The sequence below is a fragment of the Podarcis erhardii genome (genome assembly GCF_964252035.2).
Source record: "Podarcis erhardii genome assembly, chromosome: 16".
Classification (NCBI taxonomy): Eukaryota; Metazoa; Chordata; class Lepidosauria; order Squamata; family Lacertidae; genus Podarcis; species Podarcis erhardii.
The window spans coordinates 34,022,023-34,039,107 of NC_138514.1; the positions used below are offsets into that span (position 1 = coordinate 34,022,023).

Below are 17,085 nucleotides of genomic sequence, written 5' to 3' on the forward strand. Positions count from 1 at the left end.
GGAAACCACTTTAAACTCCACTTGCCCTGTTCGTTTTGAGTTTTGAAAGGCTTTGTCACAGGCAGCCAGGCGGTTGGAGGGTGTCTACACGCTGAGCGCGCCCTGTCTGCTTCTAACACGGTTTCCTAGACATGGAAACACTCCTTGGCAAAAAACAAAATACACACAATACACTTTCCCTCTGAATTAAGGTTGGAGGTGCTTCTGCACCTGGAAAGGTTAGCTTCTAGAAAGCATGAGAGTAAGAATTGGCTGTCGCCAGGGTAGTGCAGTACACACACACACACACACACATCTCAGGGGTTGCCTTTGGCTGGTCATCAGACCAAAGCCTGTGGTGCTTACTTAAGGCCAGAGCTCCTGCCTGAAGCACAGTAAGACCAGGCCTGACTCCAGCATGATCCTAGAATTGTAGAATTGAAAGGGATCCCAAGGGTCATTTTGTCCAACCCCCTGCAACTCAGGAATAACCATTTGGTCACATCTGTAACATACATTTAAAGCGCATTCTCTCCCACCCCATACACCTCAAGGAAACATGGGAACTGTAGTTCGTTAAGGGTAGCTCTGGAGGTAAACTCCCAGGATTCTTTGGGAGGTAGGTGTAAATATGCCTTAAATGTATGGTGTCTGACCAGTGGACCTGACCAATGGACCTGTAACAAAAAGTTACAGTGCATCCTTACATCATAGCAGGAGTCCTCCTGTTCAGGGTTGCTTTCAGTGAACCCTGACAGTTCCACAGCTGTTGCATGTGCTCAGTCCTCTTTGAGCCATTTTGCTATTGTTTGCCCTCCTTAGACTTTATTTTTATTTTTTTAAGTACTCTTGCAGACTTTGGGGCTCCCCTGAAGGGGATTCTCAAACAGATCTCTCTCTGCTCCGCTTCTTTTATGATGTGTCTAGCCTCTTAGGTAAGTGGTGAGGACTGTAGGACCCAACCCCTAGGGGCCAAGGTTGCTTTGGCTCTCCAATAAAATATTTGAGGGGGCCAGCCCCCCACAAAGTTGAGAGGAATTCCCATTCAAATGGTGTGTGTGTGCGCGTGCGTGCGCGTGCATGCATGCATGTCTGTGTGTGTGCCACATTATGTGATTGTGCAGGGCAGGACTCACCTGGGCTCTGCCAATATTTTACTAAAATTGGCACCCCTGGTGAGGACTCTCAGACTTGGGAGCTGATAGTGATGTTCCAGGCCTCTCCATCTCTACCCCAAGACTCCCTATACACCATCGCCCTCCTAGGCCACAGCCATCTGGCCTTGCTGCACAGTAGCTTGCTACAGTAAGAGTTGCAGCCATTGCCCAGCCCACCTCTGGCCCTGCTCACCACTGGCATGTGGCCCCAGGGAACCTGCTCACAAGGGGAAGTGGCCCTCTGGCTGAAAAAGGGTTCCCCACCCCTGCTTAGGGAGAAGAGGAGTTATAAGAGGCTGAAAAGGAAGAAGACAGGGGTTTGCTTTAATGCACCACCCCCAAAGACAATATTATGGGGGGTGGGGGAGAATGCTACTGGGGTAGTGGTGGTCTAAGGCACAAGAAAGTCCCTGGGGGCCAATAGTCCCTGGAGTCTCCAGCCCCAAGGATTCTAATTGGCAGGGCTGAGAAAGACTGTCTGCCTGAGACCCTGATGAGCCAAGTAGATAATCTTGGGGCTAGATAAGGGTGGCTGGGTGTTCAGGAGAATGTTTGGATGAAGTCTCTTAGACTTTGGCTTCGTCTGGTTCTCATAATGCTCTTGCCAAAACTGCACCAGGAATTAAGGGTCTCCTCTTGGCAGGGTTCGGGTTGGAGGCCTTGGGGAGGAGGTCAAGGGCAGATCTAAACAAGAGGAAGTCTTCAGAACAATGGAAGATGCGACGGCTCTGGGAGAGTGGTGGCATTTCTATACAGCTTTTCATCTCCAAGGGGATTCTGTAAACACATTTGCAAGCTATATTACTTCATAGTCTTTATAAACAAGTTTAATTTATCCCTTTCTTTTTGGAGGAACAAACAAAATATTAGTTGAAAGGATTCGGCAATTTGTTTTTTTTCTGTCTCCTGGGAATAAACAGTGTCATGCAACAAAAGCGTCCCCTCCTATCCTTTATTTACCCTGTTCCCATTCTACACCTCTGTTTGTCTTGATCTGTTCCCATTTTGGTTGGATTATCTGGCTGATGCAGGGTGGTGGCGCCTTATGGGGAGAGCATAAAGACCTTTGATCTTGAACATGTTGATGTGCCTCTGTGTGCATAGTTCTTTCTTTCTTTCTTTCTTTCTTTCTTTCTTTCTTTCTTTCTTTCTTTCTCTTTCTTCTTAATGTTCATGTGATTTGATTAACTATAGTAGTTTGGTGGAGTTTATTAGTAGTTCTGTGGGCGCACCCGACATCTTAAGGGGCCACAGCTCGGTGGCAGAGCACATGCTTTGCAGCCAGACAGTTCATAGAAGCTGCTTGCCTTCACCCATGCTCAGTCTACTGAGCTCCTGCAGCTTGGTGGTGGGGCACAGGTCTCATTTTCAGCTTCCAGTGAAAAGGATATCAAATTAGCACCATTAGGAATGACGTCTCCCTGAAACCACAGAATGCTGGAATGAATAGTCCAGTGCACCTGAGCTCAGCACTAGGCATGAGCCTAAGAGCATGAGTATGACATCAGAATAGCCCTGCTGCATGGGCGTAGCCAGGATTTATTTTAGGAGGGCAGGCATTATGTTGGGGGCAGAACCAAGTATTTAGAGACATACATACTCCCGTGGAGGCAGAACCTGGCCATTGTGGCTAGGAGATAGTTCAGTAACTAGTTCAGCATTCTGTCTTCAGCAACAACCAGCCAGATGCCTCTGGGAGCTTTCAAGTCATGTGTGAGGGTGATGCCTTCTGCTATTGCTTGTGCCTCCTCCAGCATTTGGTGTAGGCTGCCTCTGCATACACACGTTCCTCGCAATTTCATGACTAATAACCATATAGTGATACATTATCCACAGATTGTATTCAACCAAGTGTTACCCAGAGTAGACCTATTGAAATTATGGACCTAACCTTGTCCTGTTCCTTAAATTCATGCCTTCAAACACCCAATTCTCAGATGTTGAAGTTAACCCCACCCCCCAGATGTAGACATAATGCTAACCATGGTTTGCTACAAGAGGTGGTTCCTTTGTGATAGGAGAGGGGGTTAGAAGTCTTCTGGGTGCTCTTGCTCTCTTGACCATGGTTGGGCGATCAAGAAGTGTTGAGTACCCACTGGGCTGGGAAGAGGCAGACAGTTATTTTTATTTCTTTTGAAAAAGAGAAACCAGCCCACCGACATGTTCATTAGAAGGGATGGAAGAGAACAGTCTACTGAAAAGGCTTTTTCAAGAAACCCAAAACCAATCTAAGTGGGACAAGATGAAGAGAATGATAGATGTCATTGGCATATATTTTAAAAGCCATATAAAATGGATATGGCAAGAAGGGAATTGTATAAAAGTATCTCTCCCCTCTTCCCCTTGTTCTGTTTGGGGTAAAGAGGGTATAAGTCACTTTAACAGTGTATCAGTTTTCCTTGCCTATTGAGAGGATGGGTCAAATGTCCCTTTAAGCTTATGCGGGGCCAATGTAATGATATATAGGACAGTCCAAACTGGAGACAGTCTGTGGCTTCAGACCTCCTTGAAGCAAATCAGTGCTCCCCCCACCTCCCCAAATGTACAAATCTGAAAGGCTTTATGATGACGACTGCTATTCCTCTGAGCAAGTAAAGCAGGCTAAATGACCCACCATTTTTTTAAACAGCCTTGATAGCCTACTGGGAAGCCTGATGGGAAGTTACTCAGTGGGTCTGGAGCAGAACTGATCCCAATGCTTTGACAAGCCTTGAAGTTATGAAAGCTTGAATACTGGGTAGGGGTCGTACATGGAAAAAGAGAAGGCTGTGTCCAGTATTAGTTATACTCAGAGTAGACCCGTTGAAAGTAATGGGCATGACTAACTTAGGCAAATTAATTTCAGCTGGGTCTCCTCTGAGTAAAACTTAGTTGGATGCAGCCCATCACCTTGCGCCATTCTGTTCATGGGACAGAATAACACAATTTGTGTTGATCAAGTTGCATGAATTATACCAAATCCTGGAGTCCAGTGACTGCCATGTTTAACTACAGCAAGAATGGGAAACTTCTTTTTCTGCCTGAAGGCCGCATTTCCTTCTGGGTAACCTTCCAAGGGCTTCATGCCAGGATTGGGCAGGGCCAGAAACAGAAGCACTAGCTGGGGCTGTTGGGAACTGGAGTCCAGCAATAGCTATGGTGCAGGCACAGGTTCCTCATTCTTGAACTAATGCAGCATCCTTTATAATGGGAAACTTTGTGGCTATACCTTCGTTTAAGCTCAAGTTTTCCAGTGGAAAAAGGAAACTGAGATAAACACCCATGCAGCTTCTGGTTCCCCCTGTATTTTGTTGTTCATAAGAAAGTCTGTTCCAGTATTCTCAGTGTTCCTTTCCCCCCCAACAGGCTGCTATCCTTGCCCAGGGCCAAACATGAACCCCATAGCTCTAGGAAGCCGGTGGCTGGCTTATGCAGAAAATAAGGTAAGAACTCAAATGCTTAAAGGTACATTTAGGTACATTTACTAAAGTTCTGTAATTGCAGGAACGTTGGCAAGGATGTTAAGCCTCCTAGTGGTTCCCTTGCTATCATAATTATGATTTATTGTGCTATCGGCGTGCGTGGTGCTTTGTGACCTAAGGAGCTTACAGTCTACATTTCCACGGCGAGGAAGTCAAGCGATGGAAAGATGGGGAGAGAGGGGGAAAGGTAACAGGATGAAGACGTGTGTGCTTTTGTTTCCATTGGATATGGTGCCAAATGCCTTCTAGGGTTGCTATACATCCAGAATTTCCCAGAAATACTGTAGGACATGCAGTAGGAAGCAGTGTCCGGGCGGAAATCTGCAAAATGCCTGGGAAAATCCAGATGTATGGCAACCCATGTCGGCAGTGTCGTTTTTGCCAATTTTCCTTAGAAAAAGTTCAAAAATGTCATTTCTTTGCAATTTTGAAGCTCAAGAACTTTGGGTAAAGTTTTAAAAAGCTCACTTTTCACTTTTTGCAATGTGGCAACCCTAGCCTTCACATAATAAATGCAAGGAGAACATACATGGAAAAACTCACCCATCCCTGGCCTGCCATAAAATAATAGGCATTTTGCTAGTGACAAATAATTATAGAGGCATATCTGTTCATGGTTGTAAGGAAGCTCCTTATAATTAGGTTATACAAACAGGAGATAAAAGTGGGATCTGCAACAAAATGCTGCAGCGTGGCAGGGTGCTCCTGTTCAGGTTTCCAGCTGCTTCATTCCATTCTCTCCTCCCCCTTTCCATTCTAGCCCTCCTCCAACAATCAGCCATGACTCCATGGCTGCTGTGCACTCTCAGTCCTCATTGGGCTGTTTTAGAAGGATTTATTCCCTCTTCCGCCAATATTTCCTTGGGATTCCTGCTGGTGCTTTCCTCTTGTATGTGGACGGAGCCATTTTGGCCATGTAAGGAACTGTGCGAGCTCAGTGCAAATGAGTCAATGCTTCAACCCAACTTGCTTTTCCTGCCCAATCCCCTGTTAAATCAAAATATCTTTTTAGCTATATGGTGCTTTTTCACAAGCTTACCCTTTCTAAACCTTAAAAATATCTATATTTCAGAATATGTGGTACCCTTCTGTCCTTGGCATGCCAACGGCTTCAAGTTGTCATGGATCTGAGTCTCACTTATAGGCACTCAGTTTATGTTGTGAGAGGGCTGCCAGCTTTGTATCTTTTCCCTCTCACCAATTTCCCCATTCTAAAGTTATTGTGTGTGTGTACACACAATAAACACACATATAAAAGGCAGAGTACCTGACAGTCTGGGTGGCACCCAAAAGATTATTTTAAAAGGGGGAGAGAGAAGAAAAACGTTAACAGTTTCTTGAGGTTTTGGGCGCTGTTTGTTTTTGTGCGATCTGTATGAAAAGAGGAGTCCAGAGAAGGATCCTACGCCCGCAAGAGGCATCTAAACGTGTCAGAATTGACTTTGCAGTTGACTAGGAGTGACACTGGCGCTCTCCCTCTTGCTTCTCAGCTGATCCGGTGCCATCAGTCTCGGGGTGGGGCCTGCGGAGACAACATCCAGTCGTACACTGCCACAGTCATCAGTGCAGCCAAAGTGAGTATGTCAGCAGCCACTGGGGTTGGGCTCGTGTCGTCGTTTTTCATTTTAATTGATGGATTTGAAACTTTTTTAAAAAAGCGCAGATCAGGTTTTCAGAATGGTGCATAGGATAAAACAAATATACAAGAGCAACAGTCCACTCCGCCCCAGAAACAGATTCTGAAACTTCTTTTAAAAATACTGAAACTTGCTGTAGCCCAGGAGTGAGGAACATCAGGCCCAGAGGCCAAAGGTGGCCCCCAGAACTTTTCTGTCTGGCCCTTGGATGTCTCTCCAGGACATACCCCTCACTGATCCTTCTTCACATCCTCCTTGAGTGTTTTTGCCTGGCTGGACTGTGTCCTTGAACTCTGATAATAACTTATGTCAAAGGCTTGTTTGGTGGATAACACAAGGTCATCCCCTACCTGCCAATCTGGTCACCCATGAAGTTCACTGGGTAAAGCAGCTCTCAGGCTGTTATCACACGGGGTTCTTGTGGGGATGAAATGGGGTGAGGGAGTCGTGTAAGCCACTCTGAGCTCCTTGGAGGAAGGGTGGGATATAGTAATGAACAAGTGTAAATAAAGAAGTGTAAATGTTGACAGAGAATGTAAGAATTTTTACTGTCATAGGGACTAGCAACTTGGTTTAAAGAATATGAAAGTTTAAAGAATACGAAATCCATCTGCACCGATTGCTGCACCCTAGTGCTGTGAAATATGTGCATTCCTATGTACATTCTGTTTTCACTAACAACAAAAACAAAATTGCAGTGTTGGTCAGCAAATGCTTGGCTCTCGCAGGCTCTACTGATTATAACTTGCCAGCTTCTCACTTTGTGAGAGAAAACATGGTGGTTTTGAAGAAGAGGGATCAGAAAGGGAGTTTTCAATTGGAGAGGCCTGGCTGACCTCAACAAAACAACAACTCCAGAGAAACCCACAAAGGGAGGCAGAGGTCATGCAATTTCCTTAGGAAAAACAAATAAAACCTTAAAAAGGAAAAGAAATGTGTGTCCCATAATGATGACTGCCAATGCCAATGGAGCCACGGATAAATGGGGAGAAAAATCACAGGTTTTGTATTGCTCAGGGCAAATGTGGACCTTGCTTCCTATGAGTTGTGGGTGGGGATATTGTGTTGAACTTTTGCAGTCTGTCAAGTTCTTCACTATTACTGGGAAGGAAAAGCAGTATCTTTGTTTCCCTTTCTTAATTTTATCAGCAGCATCACACTGTCATATATACTTGGCTATTCTTTAAAACAACAACAAAACTATTCATTTTTAGATTGCCACTTGCATGTTTAAATAAGGGTGCCTTAGCTGCCATCCAGTGAAGCAGGAACAGATGGATCAGCTGGGTATTAGGAACATAGGAAGCTGCCTTATTCTGAATCACACCATTGGACCATCTAGCACAGCATTGCCCACACTGACTGGCAGCCCTCCAGGGTTTCAGACAAGGGGCATCTCCCAGTCCTACCTGCAGATGCTGACGATTGAACCTGGGACCTTCTGGATGCAGAAAAGATGCTCTACCACTGAGTACAATCCCCCCCCTTTTGGTAGCCTAGCTTTATTTTCCCATTCCTCTTCCTTTCCTCCATGCCCTATGACGAGAGTATTCAGGGAGGGGAGAATTCAGCTTCTAGGCTGGGAGACGCTCAGAAGCCTCAAAGTGCTTCCAGAGGCTGTTACCCTTTACCCTTCCCTGAGTTCCAGCAGAATAGGAATTGTGAAAGCATATTCTCATTTTGTCCCAGTTTCTGGAGAAACCCAGGAGCAGTTCTGGGGAAAGCCAGGAGGCAGTGCGGTGTAGTGGTTAAGAGCGGTAGACTCATAATCTGGGGAACCGGGTTTGCGTCTCCGCTCCTCCACATGCAGCTGCTGGGTGACCTTGGGCCACTCACACTTCTTTGAAGTCTCTCAGCCTCACTCACCTCACAGAGTGTTTGTTGTGGGTGAGGAAGGGAAAGGAGAATGTTAGCCGCTTTGAGACTCCTTTGGGTAGTGATAAAGCGGGATATCAAATTCAAACTCTTCCTCACTACTTCTGACTAGAGATGGAGGAGAAATTCAATGCAGTTCACATTTAAAGGCAAAGTTCACCTAATTCACACTTACCGAAACCGTACCTGAAACGAACCACAGCCATCTTTTGAAATTGGCACTTCTGTGAATTTTGCAATGCCGTCCTGCAGTCAAACAATGTGTCCAAAAATGCAAATACTGGGGTGATATAAAAATGCTTACATTAGAGAAATCAGCATACCAAAATGCATTATATTAGGGGAAATTACTTTGCAGAAATGTGTACGTTAGGAAAAACTGCCTACAAAAATGATGTTAGGAGAAATTTCCACATAGGTGTTGGTGAATTTTCATGCACACTGTTTTTTGTTTTTTTGTTTAATGCAAACTGATTTGGAAGTGTGGAAAACTGAACATAATATTTGAGAAAATATGAAATCTACAGGTTCAGCCACCCCAACTGCCAGTTTTGGTGGCTCATGGTGGAGGGGAGATTGAAACCAGGAACTTAGTGTTAGCCACTTCTCAAAGCCAGCTGTCATGCTATAATGCCACAACATGGCATCACATTAATGGGAAACCAGACATTTTAAAAATATATAAATAAAATCTGTTGTTTTTTTTAAATGCACAGTGGTGTTATGTTATCAGCATTTTTAACAGAAGTCCTTTTACGTTTATTTCCGTTGACGATGTGACAGGCTAAAAGAAGGATGTTCTTCTGAATGTCAAACAGCAAATCTACACACCCAGGTTTCCATGTCACTCAATAACATCTGTAGTCACTTCTCTCTTTGTGTCTTTTAAATCCCAAGCTGGCAGAAATGATTTGACACTCCCCACCCTCAAACACCCTCCCCCAACAAAAACACCCGGGCATCTGCTTTCTCTCGTTACTTGATAACTCCTTAATGAATACTAACAGCTTATGTGAGAGCCTGGCCATTAGCACTAATGGATCAGGAGGACAGCTGATATGGCATGGGAAAGGTTAAAGATTACCAAAGGGGGGGAGAAAATCAGCCGTCCCTACTAGAGCCTATGCACCACTCCTGCAACAAGTTCAAAATACCACAATACGTTAAAATATTACAATTCATAAAATGCATGGGTGACATCCAATGCAAGTTATCTTCTGCCAACCTTCTGGCCATGTAGGAACATAATAAAAGTCTTTCTGGATTGAGCCAAGGGCCCATCTAATCCACCAACCTGTTCTCATAGTGGCCAAATGATTCCTGTGTGAAGCCCAGAGGCAGGATCAAAGTGGGACAGTGCCCTCCCTACTTGTACCCTTGTCTGGATCAAAACTTAGCACTTCTGCACTCTGATGCAACCCCACTGAAAGGCTCACTGTGTGAGCATGTGTGAACAAAAGAAGCGCATCCTGGGTCAAGACACTGGCCCATCTAACGCAGCATCCTGTTCTCACAGTGGCCAACCTGATGCCTATGGGGAGCCTGATGGCAGCAACAGCAACTCTCCCCACTTGCGATTCTGAGCAACTGTTTTTCAGAGGCATTCCGCCTCCAGTACTGGAAGTGGAACATAGCCAGTAGGACTAGTAGTCATGGATAGCCTTGTTCTCCCTGAGTTTGAGTTATCCCCCTTTGAAGCTATTTCTTCATTTATTTGTTTATTTCAGGATTTCCCAAAGTTGGGTATCCAGCTGTTTTTGGACTACAATTCCCATCATCCCTGACTGCTGGTCTTGCTAGTAAGGGATGATGGGAGTTGTAGTCCAAAAACAGCTTGTGACCCAAGTTTGGGGAACCCTGGTTTATTTATTCTTTTATTGAAGTATTTACATGCTGTCCACTCACACAAAATGTCAAGGCAGTTGGCAATGTAAGATACTGCAGAGCAATACCAAATCAACTACAGGAGTGAGTGGCTCATCTAGAAAAGAAAACTGAACAACTGAAGAGGCCTGTGGGCATAGAAAAGTCCTTAGTATACGTCTGAAGGTTAACAGCAAGGATGCCTGCAGTATCTCTGACGGAAGAGTGTTCCACAGCATGAGATCAGCCACATGAAATGCTGACTTCTAGTGGAGTCCCGTCAGGCTTCTGTGGCACGAGGGACAACTAGGAGCATTGCACAAGGGCTCCCTGACTAACCCAGGATAGAAGGGCTCAGGGAGTCCTTAAGGTTTCCTGGACTCAAGCTACTCAGGGGTCATATATTTAATCGAGTAATCATAGTTCATTTATATACTCAGTTTTCCACAAATACCTTATGCTTAAAGTAGCTCACAGAAAGCAGTTAGTTTAAAGATAATAATAGCGGAGCAGCCACAATACAGGCATCCCCCCCCACTTACACACAATCAACTTCTCTCTGTTTCTCATTTTTCCATTTTTCAGTTCTCCACATTCCACATCAGTTTGCGAATTATTGTTTTTAATTCTCATGAAAATTCATCAGCTTTTTCATGCAAATTTCTCCTAATATACACATTTTGTATGCAAATTTGCCCAATATTAATATACCTGCAAAGCAATTTCCACTAATATAATGCATTTCATATGTTACATTCCTGTTACATGCATTTTATTTTTTTTTGCATGTGACTTTGCAGAAGAACTGCATTACAGAATTTGGAGTAGAGCAGGTTTTGAAGGATGCCTTTTTCTGCTTGCATAATGTTTCGGAAGGTGCAAATTTTGTAGGTTCTCCTTTAAACTCACGTTGAATCACCTTTCTCCCCTGTGTGTATAGGGGAGCGTTCAGCTGTGCTTGACACATTCCTGAGCTGTAGTGACCTTGCTTGCCAGATCGGGGCGTCGTTGCTAGTTCTTGAGTCTCCCCTGAGAAGCCACAGTGACCCTGTTTGCCAGATGTGGGAACAGACAGCAGCTCCTGACCAGGCCGCCACCACGGCAAGGGGTAGCCTTTTGTTGCTTCCTCTAGTAATGCCTATTGAAACAAAGCATATGATCCAATGTTACCACGCTCCATATTTCCTTGCCTTTTGCAAACAACACCTTGTGAAACATGATGGCGAATCTCTTTGCATTATGGTGCTATGTCACATGCTTTAAGTTACTAGATATTACTGGAGGAAGATAAGAAGACACAAAGCTGCTGTTCTTGGTCACAAAAGCTTCCTTTTAATTCCAGTCTATGGTTGTACTGAATGCATTTGAAACTTGGGTGGGGGGGAAAGGATTGAGTTGTAATGTTCTTGTATGCCCTGCGATGTGCTTGTATGCCTCCAGTAACAAGGCATCTTACGTCTGCATAAATAAATTAAATGAAGCTCTCTCTCTAACCTGCTCTTTGATTATATCATATCTCTCTCTCTATGTAAAATTTACTGTGCGTTTATAATGCAGTTCCTTTCCTGCTGCCTGGAGTATTGCATCTGCTCGTAATTACAGACGTTTGTTTAATCGCTTGTGGATTATAAAACGGTAGTGATTAATGTCTTGTCGAAAACGGTAGTGTATGTGTGTGTAGGAAAGGGATCTCCCCCCCCCCCCCGTTCCGTAGAAGAACCTTGAAGAATAATGTTGTAAAAGTGTTCCTTTTTAGGCCCCTTTTATCAGAGATCAGGGCTGGTGAAGCTGTGGCCCTCCAGATCGTGTTGAAGTACATATTCCATCATCTCTGAACACTGGCTGTTCCAACTCAAGCTGATGCGAGTTGGAATCCAGGAACATCCGGAGAGCTACAGGTTTCCTACGCCCGAATTAAATGGTTAAATAAATCTGGGAGCTAAAAGGGTAGAGCCAATAAACTGGTTCTTCTCACTCAGTCCAATGCTTTTATTCATGTACTTACCTTAGAGGGAACGGAGGAAATAATTGGGCACTAGAGGCGAATGAGCAGACTAGGAGTGGGTGGGAGCTCTTATCCTCCAAATGTTTCCAGAAAGCATCTCCTATCATCCCTGGCCATTGGCCATGCTGACTGGGGCTAATGAGAACTCCAACGTCTGGAGGGCCACAGGTTCCCCTGCTCTGTTTGAGATAATAGAGCCCCCTTTATCCTATGGGTTCAGCTTATTATGGGACTGGGTGTTGTGATAATACCCTTCCCTCCAGAGATGGTACTCGTGTCTTAGGCAACAAAGGGCAGCTGAGTGATAGTGTGAAGCCTCAGCAAGAAGATCCTGACTGATGGATCAGGCAAAAGTTCCATCTAGTCCAGCGTCCTGTTCTCACAGTGGCTCACCAGATGCCCCAATGAGAAGCCTACATGTAGCACTTGAGCGCAGCATCGCTCTCCTCTCCTGCGATTCCCAGCAGCTTGTATGAATTCTCAGTCCAGGCCTTGTACAAAAGCAGCTTGGTTCTAACACCATGCTACCAGAGGCTGCGGGGATTTCTAGGGTTGCTACCCTTAGACAGCTGATCGCGTCAATAGGCCTACTGAGGCAGTGCATATTGCATCTGGTTGCTTGGAGTGTATGTGTGTGTTTTCCAAGAAATTGTTGGCATGCCAGTTGTTTAAGGATTTTATTCCTTCCCATTTGTTGGGGGAGCTTTAAAAGGTTGGAGGTGGGGGTGAGGGATAAGACACCAAGACACACAAATGACAGGATATGTCTATTGCTAAAAGACTTTAAAAACCTAAAGACTTTTCCCTTGATGAAGCCTGGCTGGCTCCGACTTTTTCTTCTTTTTTTAAAAAAGTGGTAGCATCTCCATTAGCATTAATAGGGTAAGTACATCAACTGAGGCATCTCAGAGGTTAATCGGGCTTCCTGGCTGGATCGGTGCCGTCGATACACAGTGGCGCCTGGTTCTGTTGGCCCCTTCAGAGGTTTTCCTGACAACACACTAACAGAGTCTTGTGTGTAAGTCATTTCCCCATGAATAATTCAAGCCAAATGCTCGGCTACTAATTGATGAACACTAATGTGTTTTCTAATCACTGCAGTTTGAGTTTTTAGCACTAAACAAAGCAGTTGCAATTGATTTGTGGCTTGTCCTCCAGTCCGTCATCTGAACTGATTCCCCCCTCAATACTCCCCCCCTCCCTGCACACCACAACCATTTGGAATTTGAATGAGGAGCTTCATTTTGTCATTTCGCATATGAGTTTTTCCTTTTCTCTGGTCTCATTTCTGCATCTCCCAGAGGCCCTTAAACTTATAAGAACTTAACATAAGAAGACTGTAAGAGGAGGCTGCAGGATCAGGCCAAAGGCTCTTGGTAGCAGGAACTTAGGAATACACCAATCGAACAGATGTGATATGCTGAGATAGAAGGACATCAGAAGAGCCCTTCTGGATCTAGTCCAGTAGTGTCCTGTTCTCAGCAGTGGCCAATCAGATGCCTAGGGGGGGAGCCCAAATGCAGAACATGAGTGCAGCAGCAGACCTCCCCACTTGTGATTCCCAGCAGCTGGTGTTCAGAGGCCTGCGGCCTGTGACAGTGGACGGAGAACAGAGCCATTGTGGCAAGTGTCCATGGGTAGCCTTTCCCTCCATCACAACATCTTGTGGGAGCAAATTCCATATTTCACAATGGCGCTCCGACTCAGAAGTAAGTCCTATTTGAATTCAGTTATTCCCACTCCCAGGTATGCATTCTGCAGCAGCTACAGCTTCCAGACTGGCTTTTCAATTACGTTGACGCTGCTGCTTATTTATAATCTGCTCTCGAGTCTCGGTAATAAAATCACAGTAAAATTATACAGCCTATCTTCAAAGGAAAGCCTGTGCAGAGTGAGTTTCAGCAGCCCAGCCAGGGAGGAACTGCAGTAGCTAGGTTCTGTCCCGTCAGGGGAAAAGATGGTGTGTGTGTGTGTGTGTGTGTGTGTGTGTGTGTGTAAAGAGAGCATGTGTGCTAAATAATAGGTTCTGTGAATATGTATACATTTTCTAGCATTATTCCTTCTTACTTTGGTGCAGCTTTTTAAAGGAAATGCAGTGTGTAAAGGGTTTCACCTTCATTCTCAAGTAGCTGTTGCTGTGTAACTTGCTTACAAGAGGCAAAACAAGTGCTGCGGTTAAAATGAGTTTTGCGTTAACCGTTCTTTTTATTTCATTTTAAATAGACCATAAAAACCGGGCTCACCATGGTTGGGAAAGTCGTGACCCAGCTGACAGGCACTCTGCCATCAGGAGCGACAGAAGAAGAAATCTTAGCTCACAGCAATACCCGACGCAGTCCCTTGGTTCCCGGGATCGTCACGGTTATCGATACTGAGACGGTTGGAGAAGGCCAGGTAAGAACATATTCAGATGAGCAAAACAAAATAAAAACATGAGTCTAAAAACTTTCACTGTTGGAACTTTTCATCTTTAGCACATGGGTAGCTAGTCTGGTGCCTTTTTCGGTGCAGAGGTTCACTGCCCTTCCCAAGCTGCCACCTAAAGCAAAGGTAGGGCTAAAGGGCAGGCTGAGGAGCCTCTGGGAGCATCTCCCCTCTGCTCCACCTCCCAGGCTTTCCCAGGGCACAGCCTGAAAACTGCTGCACACAGAAGACTGGACAAGATGGAGTGGTTGCTATGTGCTCCAGCTGATCACTGCATTCTGCGGGTGATGGCCTCCTGCAGGTACCATCTTACCAGGAGGCCCGTTCTTCACCATATTTGTAGCAGGCCTCTAGCATGGTGGCACCTACTTTTCAGAGCACTCTCCCGTCTTTCTGGAACCTCCTTGAACACCTTCCCCTTTTAAGTAGAGAGCTTTTCCAGCCTACCTCTGTGTTGGAATGGTTTTTAGATTTTATTGTTTGTGCGTTTGGTGCCCTGGGCTTCTTTGTAGGAAGGGTGGGATATAAATGTAATAAATCAGTCCTCATCAGCTGCAAGTTGAGTTTCCTGGAATGCTTAGGTAGGTGCACCTTTGTTACGATGCTTGTGATGTCATCAAGTTGCGCTGGTTCTTTCTCACCACATTGTTGACTGCTAACAGCAGGACAAAGACATAACACTGGCAAGTCATGATGGAGCAACAGTGGAAGACTCGACACGAGATGGCTGTTTGCTGTGGCAACCCTGTGTTTACTGTTGTGTCTAGTTCCACCCTGAACCCTCAGCTTATGTGATGATTTTTGTAACAACTGATGCAAAGTATAGCCTTGTTTTGTTTTGAATTCCCCCCTGTTTTCCAACCTACCCACCCCCACGGGGGCTAAGATTATTTGTGGGTGGAATGGATTTATTGAACGGGAACTGCTAATTGGGAATGAATGAAAGCCAGCTCTCATGCAGCTGAAGAGGACTCAGCTAAGTGACATTTTTGACAGTGCCAAGTGTGAAGTGTCGCTCCGCATCTTTCTTGTAATTGCCCGACACTGATGTTGATTGGGGGTGACCACTTGTGTGATGTGGGTATGGCCTGATTGCAATGATGAATCCGTAATGGAGTGGGACCACCCGAGGGCCCAAAGCAACTGCTAAGAGAGAGAGAAAGGTTGAGATTGTGTTGCTTCTTAGAGGGCCTCATTGGCAGGCTTTAACTATTGCAATACTGAGTAAGAAGAGTCCTAAGGAGTAACTTGCCAGTGATCCTGAATGTTTGCACTAACCTCCAACATTTTCCAGTTGATAGTAGGTAAAAAAATCCTGTGCTGGCAGTGCTTCCATCAATGGCATCTAGCCACAATGGCTATGGTGTCCCTCCATCATTCGAGACCAGTATGCCTCTGAATACCAGTTGCTGGAAACTGCAGGCAGCTAGAGCACTGTTGCACTCAGGCCCTGCTTGTTGACTTCTCATGGGCATCTGACTGGCTGCATTTAGCTTTTTTCTAGCAAGTATCTATAGATAAAGTGCATTGATATTGGAACCATCCAGTGCTGAATGGTGAAACATTCAGAACCAACAAAAAAAACTCCTTCACATAGCACATAGTCAAATTATGGAATTTCCTCGCACAAGAGGCACTGATAGTCAACTTGGATAGCTTTAAAAGAGGATTAGGCAAATTCATGGAGGATATACCTATCCATGGCTACCAACCTTGATGGCTGTGTTCTGCCTCCAACTCTTAGACAGCAGGCCTCTCAATACCAATTTGTTGGAAGTTGCAGGAGAGGAGAGCACTGTTGCACTCAGGTCCTGTTTGCCGTCTTCCCACTAAGACATCTGGCTAGGCACTGTGAGAGCAGATGGGCAGCTGACCTGATCTTTTTGTGTTCTGTTATTTTGCCTAATATTATTGTCTGAGAACACCTCTCTCCTCCCCACCCACCATTCCTATACAATGCCTAGTGGATGCAACATTCTGTCTTCTCTGCATTGGAAAAGAGGAGGTTTTATTTTTATTTTTGGGTGGGTTGAAAGATGAACTAGAAAAAGGAAGTTATCCCATCATAAGATAGCACACTTCACTGTTTGGAATGAACCTCACTGCCTGTAGCATCTGGAAATAGTATGTGGGGCATGAGCATCTATACCAGTTAACAGCTTCACAGCTTAACTATCTGAAGTTTCTGAACACAGGCAGCTCCAAATACCATGCATTGCAGTAATCTCTCCTAGAAGCTGTCAGGGCCTAGATAGCTGCACCAGATTTATTAATTATTGTTTATAGCATTTATATCTTACCAGTCATGAGCCCTGCATTACTGTCGGAGCAGGAGCAGGAGGAATGGTGGGAACCTGGGTTGGAGGCAGACATTTTGGAATGGGGAACAACGGTGCCTGCTCTATCCTCTGAACTTCCTGCAGAGCAGAGAGCCTGAGTGGAGGCTGGGGAGGGATTTATTCATCTGAAGGGGGAGGCTGAACAGGAGGATGCAGGCTGGGGAGGGATTTATTCATCTGAAGGGGGAGGCTGAACAGGAGGATGCAGGCTTTGTCACCTAGAACCAGGCAATGCCTTTGCAGATGGGGGAGACCCATCCCACCCCGATGGAGCACACGCTTGCAAACTTGACATTCCTGCAAGGGAGCATGCCACACCTCGCCTTCAAATGAGGGATGGGGAAA

At 45.3% G+C, this 17,085-nt stretch overlaps 1 protein-coding gene across 4 annotated transcripts in view; it reads left to right on the plus strand.

The window, feature by feature from the left end:
• BCAS3 (BCAS3 microtubule associated cell migration factor) overlaps window positions 1-17,085 on the plus strand; it is a 460,752-nt gene that overhangs the window by 66,661 nt on the left and 377,006 nt on the right. For all 4 annotated transcript variants that reach the window (XM_081844097.1, XM_081844099.1, XM_081844096.1 and 1 more), the window contains exons 10-12: window positions 4,482-4,558; window positions 6,088-6,171; window positions 14,201-14,371. In XM_081844097.1, coding sequence (XP_081700223.1) covers window positions 4,482-4,558; window positions 6,088-6,171; window positions 14,201-14,371 — 332 coding nt within the window. The remainder of the gene's footprint in view (window positions 1-4,481; window positions 4,559-6,087; window positions 6,172-14,200; window positions 14,372-17,085) is intronic.